The 16,489-nt window shown below is 41.4% G+C and overlaps 2 protein-coding genes across 22 annotated transcripts in view; one reads left to right on the top strand and one right to left on the bottom strand.

The window, feature by feature from the left end:
• TSPAN4 (tetraspanin 4) overlaps window positions 1-10,464 on the top strand; it is a 390,254-nt gene extending 379,790 nt beyond the window's left edge. For all 15 annotated transcript variants that reach the window (XM_048948854.1, XM_048948853.1, XM_048948863.1 and 12 more), the window contains 3 exons: window positions 4,410-4,541; window positions 6,006-6,089; window positions 8,915-10,464. In XM_048948854.1, coding sequence (XP_048804811.1) covers window positions 4,410-4,541; window positions 6,006-6,089; window positions 8,915-8,983 — 285 coding nt within the window. In that variant the 3' untranslated portion in view covers window positions 8,984-10,464. The remainder of the gene's footprint in view (window positions 1-4,409; window positions 4,542-6,005; window positions 6,090-8,914) is intronic.
• Window positions 10,465-11,260: 796 nt separating this feature from the next.
• Window positions 11,261-16,489, bottom strand: part of CHID1 (chitinase domain containing 1) — a 120,982-nt gene continuing 115,753 nt past the window's right edge. For all 7 annotated transcript variants that reach the window (XM_048948842.1, XM_048948843.1, XM_048948848.1 and 4 more), the window contains one exon: window positions 11,261-11,366. The gene's annotated coding sequence lies outside the window, so the exon portion shown is untranslated. The remainder of the gene's footprint in view (window positions 11,367-16,489) is intronic.

The raw sequence follows: 16,489 nt of genomic DNA, 5'->3' as shown, positions 1-16,489 counted from the left end.
AAAGGCCCAGGTGTCAGGAGGACTACTGGTTTGGCTCTGTTCCTTTACCAGTGAAAGAGTAGGACTCACCTGCACACAGGCACACACTGCAATGCATGTTATAGGGAAAGCACTAGACTCATTCTGCAGTGCTGTTCAGCCTTTTGATCAGGATGCTGTTTCAAATTGGAACACTTTATTGATTTCTTTTTAATACCTTCGGCTTGCCAAACTCATTGCCTTATCTCAATGGATTTTCAAACAGTAAAAGAATCTGTTGCATGAGCAGGCGACTTTTGCACATCGTGAAGACCACAAAAGCATACAATTTTGTATTTTTTTTTTTAAACATGACTAAAATATAGTTTTAGGATGTAAGTTACGCTGACCAGCTTTATTATTATATTATTATATTATATTATTTTATATTATGCTTCTCACCAGCCAGGACTAGGTGAAGTTCCAGGTGGAGATCATTAGGAAACGAGAAACGGGCATTAATTTTTAAAATGTTGCTTCATCCCAACAATTTTGTGATCAATATTGGAACAGTTCTCCTTTTAACTAACCAGGCAGTAATTTGAGGAGCATGTAGGAAAAGCACTAGCTTCACCAAAGTGAGCAAATTCAGCTCACTTTTATTGCTGTGTGATGCCTTTCAAGTCTGTTTAGACCACCGTAACTGAGAACAAAATTTGACCCAATCTCCCTCCACCCTGTTCAGTGTTAGATCAAAACATACGGTGGCATAACAGCTGAAGTAATCCCAGAAATCCATTAAACGTTATACGATTTCAAATTGTAATTATCTTTTTCATTACTTTTTACAGTGATGGAGGAAAAGGGCACCCTATCCTGTCCTTCCTGCTCTGTCACATTCACAAAACCAATCAGTAATCACTAAAACTGGACCGAGGCAAGGACTGGGTGTCTGCACGGTCAGGTTTATTCATTCATTTTAAAAACCCTGTCCCAACCTGTCTGCTCTTATGAGATATTGGTAGGAAAAAAAAGAAAGAAAGAAAGAAAAAAAAAAAAGCCTATTTAGAATTTCATCAAATCATAGAATGGCTTGGGTTGGAAGGGACCTTAAAGATCATAAAGCTTCAAGCCCCTGTCACATGCAGGGCTGGTATTAAACACCAATAAAATCCATACAGTAATCTGTTTCTTCATATTTCCACTGCAGTGAGATAGAAATGTTGTGTTTAACATTAATTCCTGGCCCTAGATATCCCAAGCAATAATTGCTGATTAATGCAAAAATAAAGCAATCTGCAAGCAGTTCTGCATTCCAGAAGTGCAGCACAGAGATCAGAGTGCCACTGGATGCAGTTTGGCTGGAAAAAACACTGCAGCAGCACGTTGGGCTGAGCAGCCCTGTGTGTCCTGAGTGCTTGGGAACCAATGCACCACTTCAGAGCCCGCGGAATCAATACAAGGGAGTGATCGATGCCACTGTAAAAAGGAGGGGGAAAAAAAAAGTGGTTTGATATCTCAGGAGAAAGAACATCCCACGTGAAACATGTGAAACAAACAGCAGTGTTTCACATCAGTATTCCTGGAATCTTTCAGCAGCAGGAGGCTGGAGACACAAAGGCATTTGACAAGATTTCTGCTCGTTTCAGAGAGTGTGTAGTGTGTGTGTGTCTCCTACCTGACTGTCACCTTGTGCTGTAAGTACCTGCATTTGTTCATGCAGATGTGCACAATTACATCTAATTACATATGCTCTATCACAGCTACAAGCCCTAGCATCAAATGATCTGAGGTGCCCGAGTCAAGGCGTCCTAAAATTACTGCTGTTTTCAAGACAGCATCTGACATTTGCTGAAAATTGCCCCTTGTTGAAGTGTCTCAGTCTAGATTCACCAAATAAGCACAAATAGTTTGTAATTGTCTTTTAGGCTTCGATCTGGATCTGTGCTGGTGACTCACTCAAACCCACTGCAACTCGTTTCCTTGTTCTTGCCTCTTGATTGACCTACTGCCATGGGTCAGTGCTCCCTGCAGATACTGTTCACCTGACCTGGTCTTCACTGAATACTGCTTACTTGCCTGTATGCTCTCCAGTTTCTGTGGTGTTGGTACTCGGTTTTAGGATTCTGTATGAGTCACTGCTTAATTCCGTTGCTCGTCCTTTCTGTGTTTTCCAAGAGCATGGCATCTCCTTTGATGTGTTATCATTATTTCTTCCAGTCCCACAAACCTTGTGCAACTTCATTCTGTTTCTCACCCTTGATCTCTTCTTAGCCCTTTCTCCTCTTGCTGGGATTTATCTGTCAGCTGTGCAGGTGAATAGCAATATTTAATCCTCTGCTTTTATACACTATACAGAGAACCTGCACTGGCATGGAATGGGTGACCAAGACTAGGCCAAATTTGTCTCTGCCTCCTGTTTCCACCTTTTGGCTTACTGGAGAGTTTGACACTGTTAGGAATCCCAATTCTAGACCTTGCCACAGTCTGCTTTGCAGGCTCCATAGGAACAATTGTTCTCAACTCCTTCAGCTGAGCTGCAAGACTACAAAACCTACACTTCATTACCTTAGCCTGTCAGACTTTGACACCTTCATCCATGCCAAATTATGGGGAGAAGGGGTTCAGTTCCGATCCGTGCAAACTTGTGTCACCTGTGTTTGGCCAGAATGTCACTCAGATGCCTCAGACCTCACTGTTTCACTCTCTGCATCATGTCTGAGCCACGTTTTCAAGGCCTGCTTGACAGACAGGCTGTCTGTCACTTCCATCTATCCGAGGAGCTGATTGATAGCGAATGATGACAGCCTGCGAGAACTTCTTGTAAGATTTCCAGATAAACTCTTACTCTTCAAACATGTGGCATGTGTTCCATACTGCTCCTATCTGCTTCTGGGACCTCTCGTCATGAATTGCTGCCTTGTGTGTGGGAACGTAAAGGAAAAAAAAGTCACACACTTTCTTTCCCTTTTGAGTCATGTTGTGGAAGCTTGTGAATGTTTCATTTCTGAGTTTACAAGCTAAGGCTTGATTGCTGCCACGGACCAAATCAGAATTTTGGGCAGAATCTTAGGGAGGTGCTACTCCAGTAGAAAAAATCTGAATTTTGTTCATTTGGATGAAAAACCTCAGCACTGTGAGCACTGAAATGGCTGTATCACGGGCCTCATTCTGTGGGCACTTGAAGAAATGTAGGATGAGTAAGGCAGCGTGTGACACCCCTGCCCTCTATTGGTGTTGAATGGCAGCTCTGGTGTGTGCACAGCGACCGGCCCCTCGATGCCCACAAAACCCATTATTTCAGAGGGAAAACTCTCTCTGGGACCGTGTAAAATACCAGAGTTTGAATTAGGTCCTAAGTCCTGCTGATGCTGAACTTGGCGTGATGATGAGTTATCAGAAACATGAGGAAAAGGTTGTGTATGGAAGTGAAAAATATTGATGGGCTCAGATACAATCAGGTTTAAAAAAAAAAGACCTTGGCAAGTTGTTTCAGAGCCAAGTAGGTTGCTGGTATAGCCTTGGAAGTCTGAAGTGCTGCCTGTAGCTGAGAGCTCTGCAGCCCCATGCCTATAAAGCCATGCGGGCTGCCTTGTTTCACTCATTAAAACGAGTGCTGAAGTGCCTTGATACCTACAAGTTCATACATTTGAGTTAGCACAGGAGAGGCAGATGGTGTATACATCTAGATGCTAATGATCCTTGCTTGTTTTGTATCACAGGCACATCACAGATCCCACAGGGGAAGATGATCACAGAGCCATTCCCTGTGCTTTTTCGTACGTTTCGTGCACTTGCATCCCACCACTCAAATGTAACAAACCTTGAGATTTAGCACTGATGTGGTCATTGTGCATTGCATCACTGTGTGCATTCTTGAAGTCCCATTACTTAGTAATACCAAATAGCAACATTAAGGAGCTGCACGAGAGAGAAGAGTTGGAAACAAAACTTTTACTGAGTCACAATGGCTTTCAGAGATGATCAGCACAGAGAGAAGTTTGCCTCGTTAACTTAAATAATGATTTTAGAAATAGTATGCAGTACAGATCACACTTCCTTTACCTCCTGGATACTGTATCTGTGTCTTAAATATTTTTTTCCTGTCAGCAAAATAAAAATGATCATCACAATTCCGTGCAGTCACTCTTAAACTCGTTACATGGCTGGCATTGTCCTGCTTCAGCTCCTGCAGTGTCCTGCCACTGCAAATAAGGCCTTTGCTTCTGGTCTCCACATTAGCCACATTAGTCTCTGTTGGTCAAGCTGAGGAAATACTACGTTTCTTTAAAATGTCAAGCCCCTTCTGGTGTCATCAAGTGTAATTCAGCGCAATGAATAAGGTCCAGTTTGTATCCAACAAGAGACATGGAAGATTCTTCCACTGCCTCAGAACAAGCAGACACCAGTGACAAATCATCCTTACAGTATTGCCTTGGTTCTTCTTCCAGTTCAGATGCTGTGGAGTCTCAAACTACACCGACTGGTTTGAGGTGTACAACACAACCCGGGTGCCGGATTCCTGCTGCCTGGAATTCAGCGAGAACTGTGGACTCCATTCCCCAGGGACCTGGTGGAAAGCGGTGAGTGGCTCTCCAATAGCTCAGCAGCCTCCATAGAAAGGGCAGGCAGGCAGATGGTTGCAGAGTGACACAGGTGATAAGGTAGTGATGTAGCCCTGATCATCTCTAAGTGGGAAGGCTTACTTTGAGCTGTGACTTTTCACCTCCAATGAAGCCATCCATTCAAATACTTCTAGGCTTTAAAGGCTTTCTGAGCTGTCGTTTCATGTTGCAGATGAATACTTTCACTGATCAGGAGCACAGCCTAGCTAAATTAAGCTGAAAAATGACAGGAATGTTTTTGTCCACTCCACCTACTGGATTAAGTTGAAGGCAAATAGCTGCTCACACATCTAACACAAGCCTGGAGGAGCGCTGCCATAGCAGTAGCTTTGTTTGGCCTAAGCAGTCATGAGGCAAGGTGAGCAGGTAAGCCTGGGGTGTGGGGCAAGGCCAGCTGATGAAGTGGAAATGAAATGAAGTTTTGCTAGCTCCGGTGCTTTGCAAAGGAAGTACAAAGTGTTTGGCTGTTCTTCGTGGGATTTCGTGCATGCAGACTGACAGTGGTAGAGGCTGAGTTGAAACCAAATATGGCTCCAAATCAAATTCTCAATTTTAGGACTTGAAAGTTCTTATTGCATTTTATTCAGGGTACCAAGGTGATCAGTGCAGGTTAACAAGGCTGAAACCATGTTTTGGGTAGGCATTACTCCTTGATGCATGCTGTAAAAGCCACTAACTGAAGGCAGAACACTCTTGCCCAGGTACATTTACAAGGCACAGGGCACAACTTCTTTCTTACAGAGAAGAGCATAGTATTTAAAGAAAGATTTCACTTAGGCCAATTCTCATCGCACCAGTCCAGGCCAAAAACATGAGGTTGGAGCTGTTGCAGAATTCAAAGCACAAATAAAATAACAGAGGAACGCTCATACTGCAATTTAAACTAATGGAAAATGGTAAGAAATCAGCCCACATGCAACAGGAGAAGCTACTGAACAGCTCTCACTGGAACTTTTATTTAGGCAGATGTCTAATATAATGTTGATTGCATATATATGTATGCGTACATATAGTATGTAAATATGTGTGCATGTGCATATTTTTTTTTATTATATACATTACATGATAAGCTTTTCCTGAAACATGGAGGAAAATAAATGAAAGGCTCGTTCTAAAATTCTAACTGCTTTTAGTTGGATTTTAGAGGGGAAAGGTGCCCCGAATCCAGTGCTTACTCATCTTTAGGCACTGGCCCAGTTTGTATGGAACAGTGCTTGTGCAGTGATTTGGAGGTGGCATTACAGTCAGTGCTCCATGCTCAAGCTTTTAAATCAGAAATGTATTCAGAAACTGTATTCATTCCAGTAGTGCCAAGAGGAAGTACCCAGCAGCTTTGTGTGATCTGGCTCTTTCCTGTCTGTATATTCCCAGGGGAGTACAGCAGTGTATTTATGGCTAATATCATATTCTGTTTTATTCCAGCCTTGCTACGAAACAGTGAAAATATGGCTCCAGGAGAACTTACTAGCAGTGGGGATCTTTGGATTGTGCACAGTTCTGGTGCAGGTACACTGCAATACTGATTTTCAAATCCTAAGTACTCAGAACCAAATAGCAAGCAGACAGTCTGCCCAATATTAATTTAGTAATTCCAAGTTTTGCACTTTAGACTAAAACTCTCTCTCTTATGTTTTCTTTCTGTTAGAATGAGATACAGGACTGGGAATACTGCCCACATTTTCTGTGCTATAAAGCACTGTAAAGAGCAGTCACTTTATCAAGAGGTTTATCTAAGGCACACACTTGATTTAATGAAGAGGTAGTCCACAACATCCTAAGACAGAATCCTGATTATGGTAGAGTGTGCTGTCTTTTAGAGCACCAGTGTTTGTCCAGTAATTTTCCAAAGAGTGCAGTCAGCTTAGCCTAAATATCTAATGTTAAAATAGCCTAAAGGTAGCTTAAGTCTTCAAGCCCATTCAAAGTTCCAGGGTAAGTTCTAAGTTTAGCTGTTATTACCATAATTCTACCTTCCCAATAAACCATACTCCTTTTCAATTAATTTCAGTGAAAGCAAGCAAGACTGGCACAGAGTTGTAAGTAAGATTTTCCACTTGCAGTTACTTCCAGCCCAACTTTGGTCACAGAAGGGTCAGTCACCAGTGCAGAATTCTCTTAAATATCTGTATGTATCTTTAATCCAGCAATGGTGATTCTGGTCCCAGTGCAGACATGCTGGTTACAATGCTTACCCTGAAGTATGTGAAGGCTGCTCTTGAACTCTGGCACTTACAGCTGTTTGTCAGCCCCATATAGCATAAGGTCCCACTCCTGAACACCACATTGAAGACAGAGTTTAATTTCCAGTTGCACCTCTCTCACAGTCAACACATGAGCAAAAAGGATGGCATCACTAAGCTAAATTTACTCCAAATTAACTAATTAATTAATTTAAATTTTGCATGGTATAATATTGGAGCAGCAAGAGAGAATCTGGGGTCAGAAACTGGGATTCAGCTTGTGCTCTTTCTAACATTGGCTTAAGCAGGATAACACGTGTCTTACTTTCTTGTACATCATGGCTACAACTTATCAGTGCAAATGCCTGACTCCTTGTGGGCCCAAATTCAGTACAGTTTTGTTCTGTTTTCCAATGTTTTAAGCAGATATGCTCAAGAAACAGGTAAGTGCATGCAGCGAGGTCATATGGCAGAGAGACAATGTAAGAAGGTTCTGTTAACATGTCTCCACACTTAGAGGAAAAAAAAAAAAAAAAAGAAAAAGGCTTTTAAGCTTCTATCCAGCACTTAAGGAATCTTTAAAAGATGCATGAAAAACTCAGCAGACCATGGAGGTTTCCTTTTCACTGACTTTGATTATATTGAAGGAATTTAAGAGCAAACACCAGCTTTCTGACCAGCAGGACTGACTAATTTTGAATGGGAGAAAACACTTCAGACAATCTAAAAATGCTAATTAATGCTGCCAGCTAGTGCTGTGAAATACAGAGAAAATACCTCAGAACAGAGAAGCCTTCATCAAAGTCTGTGCTGAACTGCACTGTGTGGTTGAATGTAATTGATGATGAAAGACTTGATCCACTCTCACCTAATGTGAACCGTGCTCCCTCTGTTGTTGCTGTGATGTGGTTGGTATGGCCCTAAGTACGTGACAGCTTTTGTTTTTCATGTTAATGATATTATAGTTAGAGTGACACCGTGACACAACTTGAAGGATGTACAGCAGATGTGGCGGGAGAATGTTCTTCAGTCATGCATGCTGGAAACTGTGTAACACATTCAGCCACTCAGGTTTTATTGCACAGCTGTCCCTGAAGGTGTTCCTTTACTGGGAAATAGAAGGCATTGTTCTAGGGACTACTTCCAAAAGGCAGCTAATCAATGCCTCACCGCTTATTTGGTATTCATGGGCAGCAAAGATGAACAACTACATAACCTTCTTTTGTTGTTTATTTATGAAGTAGCATAGGCATAATTCACATTCTTTCAAGAATATTTATAGATGGTATCTACCACCTAAGGAAACCTTAACATTTACGTGGTCAATTAATTAGGTGCTTAAAATGGAATTCACACCAACAAATTCTACCAGGCAAACCTTTATCTCAATGAAAATTTGTACAGCAGTGTTTGTTGTAAAGGAACAGCAGTAAGCAATTAGTGTAAGTAAGTACTTCAAATAGAAGGAAAACACGATGGTCTTTCTCATCCCCTTTTTTGAGGACTTAGTGTACTAGAGGCAACGCAGCAGGTCAGTATTCAGGCTGGGAGAAGCAGCCACCTCTGCCTGCTGCTTCTCTTGAACAGCCTGAGCAGAAGGAAAGACACATACAGTGCTGATGAGCTACTTATGATTATGATTAATGCAGGGACAGTCTGCAGCGACTCCCCCAAAGGGATCTGTGCACACACATGCTTGGAAAAGTAAAGTGCAGTAAAGTAAACCACAGCGTCCTTTGGGTCAGAGATGAAACTGCTTGTCTTTCAAAACAACGGCTACAGAGATAACCACAGCCCCACAGCCAAGCAGGTTGCTACTATAAAACATTTTTGAACAAAAGACATTCAAACATTTATTTTCAATGTACCTCTTCCTAGTATCTGGTCACTGCTTTCCATGGAGAAATCAGCTCTCCTGTGCCCTCATTGTTCATTCTGTAAAACAGCAATACAGATAAGGATAAAAGGCAGGCAGAAACAAGGAACAGAAGCAAGGAATGAGCTGGCAGGAAAAGCAGTGTGTGATGTGTCTTTCTGTGCATGAACAAAACCAGTGTAAGCATGCTTCTCCCTCTTTGTTTAGTTTTGTTTTCTTTGGTTTCAATAGATTTTATCTCTCTGAAAAATGATTATTATTTCTTTCTCTCTTAGATTCTTGGACTCACCTTTGCAATGACCATGTATTGTCAGGTAGTCAAGGCAGACACCTACTGTGCATAGATACCATTCCCAGTCTTTTTGCTTCTCCTCCGAAGGACACAGGAGAAAACTCCTTCATGCTCATTCTTCTGACCTTTTTCCCCGCCCTTTGTACTATAAACTGTGTATAATGCTATCTTTCTGGAGATTTTGTGAATCACCCCATTTTATTGAAGGAGGAAGAAAAGAAAGATTCTGTACTTGAACTGGCACAGGTAAGAAGCAGCCTTGTCTTTGAATGGAAGAAAACCTGCAAACAGCCATGGCTCCTTTCCTGTGGCCTACAGCAAAGCAAAAGGAAGCTGCTGATGATGGGCACATCTGCAAACCAGCATTAGGAAAAGACTGCACTGACACAACCTCTGTGAAACCTGCCAGGTTGCCTTCCAGCATTTCACAGTCTGGAAGAGAAGGTGTAGAAACTGTACATTCTTCAGCACGGAAAGAAGGTACAGAATAGCTCGCACTGAATGCAGGTGTAATTTTACTACAGTTTGCACACAGCTAAAATGTCAAGAGCAAGCAGCCTTTGATCCAAGTATCTCAAGATGATTTTGTAGCCAGGAGAGGATCATCTTCAGAAATACGTTCTTTTAAAGGAGTATTTTTAATTTCATGTGCTGCGAAGTCAGGCTTTTAATCTGAATCTGTACAGTGAGATCTGGCTGTTAAGGGAAAACAGTATTGAACAGTTATTAATTGCCAGTGGCATATAGGTGATAGTTGACTGTGTATGTAATATACGTTAGATTCATATACACACACTGTTCTGAAAGGAGGTGAAAATAACCAGCATCTAATCTCAGAAGGTGGGAACCTTTCTGTCCCATTTTACATTCCAACTGAAATAACCAGGCAGGATTTCTTGTAGGAGGCACTATCGGTTATACCTTTGGGAAACAAGTAATTACTTTCAGCTGTATCTTCATTTCAGTAAACAACTTGTGAGTGGGCTCCTCAGTCATTCTACTATGATTTTATTTTTTATCATCTCTGTTTCAAGTTAGCCTGCCAAAAAATATCACTCATTTCCATGCTTGGAGATTTGTACTATGCTGTCAGCTGTTCCTTCCCTGAATGTCACCATTTCATTAATTTACTCTGGAAATATCATCATCTGCAGGTATGATAGAGTTCTCCTTGCTAAGGAAAAATCTTTGCACATTGCTCATTTTTCTAAGAGTTATTAAGACTTCAGATGTTTTTATGCTTAGCAGGTTTTTTTCAGCTGTATGCTTACAACAGCCAAGGCACATCAGTCTTTGTTAGAACTGAAGTCATCTCACATTTGTGCTTTTCATACCCATCTCCCTCCTCCTGGCTTCAAAGGCTGTTGGCTACAAGACGCCCACACTTTCTGGAATTTGCAGAAATCTAAGTCATTGCTTTCCTTTTGCCAAGAAACAGCCACACTGGTTGTCCCATTCCCCACTCTGCTTGAGTAACTGAAGTAATTTATACAGGACCCTTGTAGAATCTGAAGAATTAAATGCTTCCTGTTATTCAAACAATTCCCTGTCAGCACCCAGCTCCAGGTAATGCTGAAGCATCCTGGGGAAAGGAGATAGCAGGGAACAGGCTATCACAGCAAGCCACCTGGCCTGCTTCCCCCCCAGGCAGCCTTTTGAGGACCTCTCATCTGGAGACGAGAGCCAGCCACAGTGCCCTGTTTTCACAGAAAGCCCAGTGCATCCACTTCTACTGGGCCAGACGAAGCATATATCAAGCTCAGGCACACAAGTTAACCTGTACTTCACTGCTTTCAACAGCAGGTCTCAGTCACAAGTGACATTTTGCTTACCTTGATTTAAGGCAATTTCCAGCAGTAAAGCTGGCCTCACCAACCTACAGTATTGAACATCTCCTTAGCTCTAGCAGTAACCCTTCTCTGGACCTGCACCACCAATGAGTCTAACTCTCATTTATGCCCCCTTTTATGCATCACCCCCTGCAGCACGGGGCATTTAGCTGTGCAAAATAAAGTGAAAGTAATGCACTACTTTCGTGTATGTATCATGTGGCTTCCCAATCACAAGCTATAACAGCCTCACCACCACTAAAGGCTTTTATTACCGTGCCAGCAAGCCACAAATGAGGACAACATGTGACTGAAGTTAGACAGTGAGTATCCCAGTGAGTACAGACAATCTGTGCCTTGAGCAAGACTTACTTGTGGAGTTGTAATCACGATGGGCTTGATGCTCTTTGCTTCTTGAGCCCAGGCTGGCTGTCAACAGTTGCACTCTTGGAGCAGTGGCAGAAGTTTTCTCCTTTCCTTTCTCTCTCCATTTTCCTTAACTGCAGACAAACAGCTGTAGCCTAGATGTACCATGTGTGAGTTTTTCCCGTGATTCTTAGTTTGTACTCACTGTTTGCTTCTGCTGACAGCTCTGAGTTTCCAACACTGAAAAGCAGCATAACAGAATGATGAACACATTAATAAAACATTGATTTTTTAGGAAAGATAAAAGTAGACAAGTCTATCTGTAGTGATCCCAGCCATTAAAAATTAACAGATTGACAGCAGGCCCGATGGCTCAGCTGATAAGAGCAAACCGTTGTGCAGCAGAGCTTCTGCAGAAGGCAACACTCATCAGTTTGCCTGATGGAGATGTAGGGAGAAGACATCACAGGCCTCATCCTGTGAGCCTCCCAATAATGCATGCTGAACTCTTAGAGCAGACTGCTAGGCAGACTTTCAGCTACACCTACAGAAGTAAGAACACAAAATGAGAAACAGGGAAGACACACTGCGTTTTCTGGTTCCCTCTAATCATGTGCGACACTTTAGGCATCCTTACAACAAGACAAACTGCCTCAGTTTTCAAAAACATGTATCTACAGACAGTATGAAAGCATTCACTTTGTAAAACCTATTGCAACAGCAGCACCTACTGAAAAAAAACCAACAAAACTCACTGCCAATAGAGGTGCTGGTGCAACTTATCACTAATTTGAACTGGACTGTTTTCTATGTTTGATGTTATTGACTCTCTTCATGCAGGTCTAGCAGATGTTACGGTGCTTAAAGCATTACCAGCACAATCCAATTTCAAACTTCTGAACATACTGACTATAACACGCCTCAGCTTTATCATATTTCTTTTCAAAAGCATTACATCCTTTGTCTCCTGATGAGGTCAGACTGCTTTGTGTTGTGTAACAGCAGCAATTCTTTTTCTAAAAAGAAAAACCAGATTGTTCCGTATTGTGTATTAAAAAATGTACAAAACTTGACATGGAATTGGTTGATTACAATTACCCTGTAGTACATAATGCCTAGTGCTCATAGTGCATTTATGCAGAGTAACACAGAAGTCATTCCAGTTGCTTCCTTTTGTGTTTTTGTCACTTGCATAGTAAGGTCTTTTATATTATTTTCACTCATTTTTAAACGTGAAGGAGGACTCAATACATTTAAAGACAGAACCAAAGGCAACAAAGAGCACAAGGCAGAGAACTCCTGATTTAAACTCCTTGCTCTTTCTGCCTAAAAACAAGATGTGAAGGCATATGGTGCACAGCTGGACCTGAATACAGCAAGACCAGGATTTAGCTTTTAGAGTCAGTCCAAAATACTTCTGGCTTTTCATCGTCACAATTATAAGAAATATATATATGTATATTTAAGAAAACATTTTTTATTTTCCTGCACAGCAACTGTCAGCAGCAGCCAAATTGTATTGCTTGTACCACAGAATTATTTAGCTCTAACATATTATAATGCACAATCACTGAAATTCACTCCAGTTTGCATTCTATGAGTATTTCTTTACTCCTCCCCCTCAAGTTACATCAACTTGTACAGGTTTATTCTTCCATTTAATGATCTCCATTTGAATGCAGCACTGTATGTATGATTTGTAAAACCAAGAGGGAGAAACTGCACCGGAGTTGTACAAATACATTTTCCAGCATCAGCAATCTGGCTGCAGCGTGAATCCACCCAACCCCCTCACTGCTCACAAGCTGATTTCCATTTCCCCATTAGAGTCCTTAGTGCATGTGGCTTCAGGCTGCTTCTTCCCCCATTCATAGGCAGGACAGGAGGTTGTCAGCATGGAAGAAGTTAATGCCCTTCACTTACCACTCGGCTTCATTGCTGTGCTAGATAGAAATGTGGCACTGAAGGTAAGCAGGAAAAAAAAAGAGGAAGAAAAAAAACGTCGATTGTGGCATTTATTTTAAAACCCAACTCATTATTAACTTTGTCCACAAGGATTTGTGCTATGTGTGAATGATCTTCATAGCTACTTAGGCAATTCACAGTAAGAAAACAAGTCAGGACTCGCTATGGGAAATTGTGTTTGGATTCCATTGTGAATTCTCTTAGATTGTCACCTGTATCTTACCACAGTGGGCAGATCTCCTCAGCTCTTTGGATTTTGTCACTGCAACAACGATTATACATTTTTGTGCATTCATATACAGAACAAAATTGAAAATATACATTTTATTTTTAAAAAAATTATTAAATATTCTTTAAACTTTACAACAGAATGTCTTTTGTATTCTTTTTAAGAAACTACACTGCCAGCTATACGAGTATATGCCTAGCCAAAGGTGGGCCAGCACACGCACTGCACATGAGTTAAAAAAACAAAAAGCAGCATACTTGTTTTTGTCATTTCTCATTACCTGTCTTTGATTTGCTCTATCCTTCGTTATTGATTTTTTCTTTATTTACGCAGCTTACCCATTGCCAGGTAGATTTATACTCCCTTCTGTTTCCTCTTAAGGGCAATCTGAAATTATGTGGTAGTCAATACAGGTAACGCTTCAGAAAATATTGGGGGATCAGGCTTAATAATGTAACAAAAAGCTGCACACCCCAAACCAATTGTTATGTGTAGAGCTCATCTGTCACTGATAATTCTGAAAGTGAGTAACTTCTCTTTTTCTGAGGTAGTTGCTTATACTCAGAAATTACTTAGGAAAACAGAGGAAATTAACACCAGACAGTGTTACAATGGAATGTCAGGGACTCCTACTCCTGATCTCCTGTGTCAGATCAAAAGGAGTTCTGCTTAGCCAAGTACCTTGTCTGACACTGCTTTTTTGATTTACTGCACCCTTCAGACACATTCACAAGTGAGCTCGCCTCTAAATTCGGTGCCTTCTGAGCAATGCAGACTAATGAAAGGGTAGATAGACACGGTGTGAAAATGGAGAACCAGACAGCTTGGAGATTGTTGCAGGAAACCTCACAAAGTTGGCGGACATTTCTTCCACCCTCAGGCCTGCATTCCTTGCACTTCCTTCATCCTGTTAAGTGCACCACTAGATGGTCTCATTGACCACAGCTGGAGTCCTTTTCTGAATTCTGAGAAGACTGCCACTTCAGTCTTACATTGTAACAATGAATTTCACTGTATGTTAAAAACAAACAAAAAACCTGTCATATAGAGAGATATTCTAATGCGTTGCCTTCCAATTTCACGTAGTCACCACTGGGTCTATACTTCAGAAATGCTGAAATATTATTTAATGAATATTATGGAAATCTGTGGGCAAAGAGCAGCTCTATCACCTTTACAGCCTAATTTGTTTCCCCACTAAGGCTTTAACCCAGGAAATACAGATTACTATTGATTTCCAGGATCCCATTGTTTCAGAATTCAAAGACCAGTGTACCTTCCCCAGCAGCTATCCTAGTTCAGTTGTCTTTGCTTCCTGAACTACACATCAGCACAGACAGGTGTTTTTCTATTTCAGTCGGCAACAAGCTGACATTTCAGCTGACATCCTGCTTATTTCTCTCAGATGTACTCAGCACAACCCAGGAATTTCAGCTTTAGCTGATTATACTCACTGTATAGGTTGAGTACTTTCTGTCCGCATGGCACTGCAGCCACAAAAGAAAACAAGCTAAAGGTAGCAAATAAAACAAGAATGTACAGAGAATGCTTCTAAAGAGACTTAAGGGCAGCCTATAAATCTTCATCCCAACTTTTGGCTTGAGACATCTGAAGTACAAAATACAGAGCCCTATATGTTTCTTACTTTCTGGTATGTTAAAAAAGACAAAGAATCTATCGTTAGTAACTTTCCAAGCAACTGCAATTGGAAAGGCTGTTTCCCAGCAGTGTCTATGTAACTCATTTTACCCAAGGCCATGCTTTTTTCTTTTTTCTTTTTTTTTTTTTAAATTATTTCCTTATAGACATGGGTATGTTATTCTGTTCACTAGAAATGGTGATTTTTGTTGACCTGGCCAAACCCCTCATTTTACATTCTCTCAAACAGCCAGAAAGCATTCATTACACCAATGCAAGTGAGAGGGCAACGAACGTGGGGTTCTTGAAAGCTGCCTCACAGTGGATGTTTCTTTAGTGAAGAGATGTCCAATCCACTGATACCGTTTCTGATGAAGTTGTTTGGGCAGAACATTTTGTTATGACAGAGTTGCTTAACACAGACTTCCCTGTACCAGTGGTTAAAGGAATAATTTAAAAGCATGGGATCCTTTATACAGTAGAAACTTCCCACTAGGTTTCCACAGGACTATTACAGGATGTGGTTTGAATCACAGGCAACAAAAGAAAATATATAGTTGTATATATCTGTAAAACAAAGTAAGTTTTGTACAAGGTATAGCATAAAAAGCAATTATTAACATGTACTGCCTATGTATTTATTTCCCCATACTGACAGTGAGAAAAGTTTTAAGTGTAAAGTACTCATCCTGGAGATAAATTACTACAGAAATAAAGGGATTTCGGGAACCGGTTTGTGAAAGTCTATTCAGATGCACCTCACCTCCCTCCTCCACGGAGGCCTTTCCTCAGTCATTGATGGACACAATTAGACAATTCTGATAGCACCCAAGATACTGAGATCAGCCTCAGCTCACAAACATTCCCTCTGCTGTTTTGAGAAGCTCACGTGCACCCACACAGTACTGAGGGGATGAGCAGTGTAGTCATCCCCACATTTTTCCTTATGGCAAAGCTAACTGTCCAGGTAACTTCTACCCCAACAAATCCACCAAACAAAAGCCCTACACCGAAATCGCACTGTGCTTTCATTTCTGAAGGAACTGAACTCTTCCTTCCCACCAAGGAAGTAAATTTTATTTACGGACTGAGTTAAGATGAAGCATTTGCAGATCTTTAGGAAAAGAACATTTCAGCATGGAGCTGGTTCTGGTGCTTTCTTGGAAGCTCCCCTCTTTCCCTCAGTGTACCTATACCAGATGCTGCTTATGACAGTCCAAGTCACCATGATTCTTTACAATCAGGACATCACATAGCCCTCCTCCTCGCCGCCAATTGCTACTGGTTTGCAATTGCAAACAATTGCAGGAGCTTTACCTGAAAGTGACACTGGCATTAGATGAGTAAGGAGGCGGGGTGGGGCTGCAAGCAAGGAAGGGCTGTTGGGGAAATTCTTTATGCTATGGGCTCAGCTGCAGGAACTTGACAGTATGTTAGAAAGAGAAACAGGAATGTTTTGCCCCCAGAGTCAGAAGCACTTTGACTGTTGTAGTGAGCAGCAAAGTTGTGGCCTTGGCCTTTCAAGAACAGA

Source organism: Lagopus muta, chromosome 6 (assembly GCF_023343835.1).
Source record: "Lagopus muta isolate bLagMut1 chromosome 6, bLagMut1 primary, whole genome shotgun sequence".
Classification (NCBI taxonomy): Eukaryota; Metazoa; Chordata; class Aves; order Galliformes; family Phasianidae; genus Lagopus; species Lagopus muta.
This window is presented reverse-complemented; position numbering and strand designations above follow the sequence as displayed.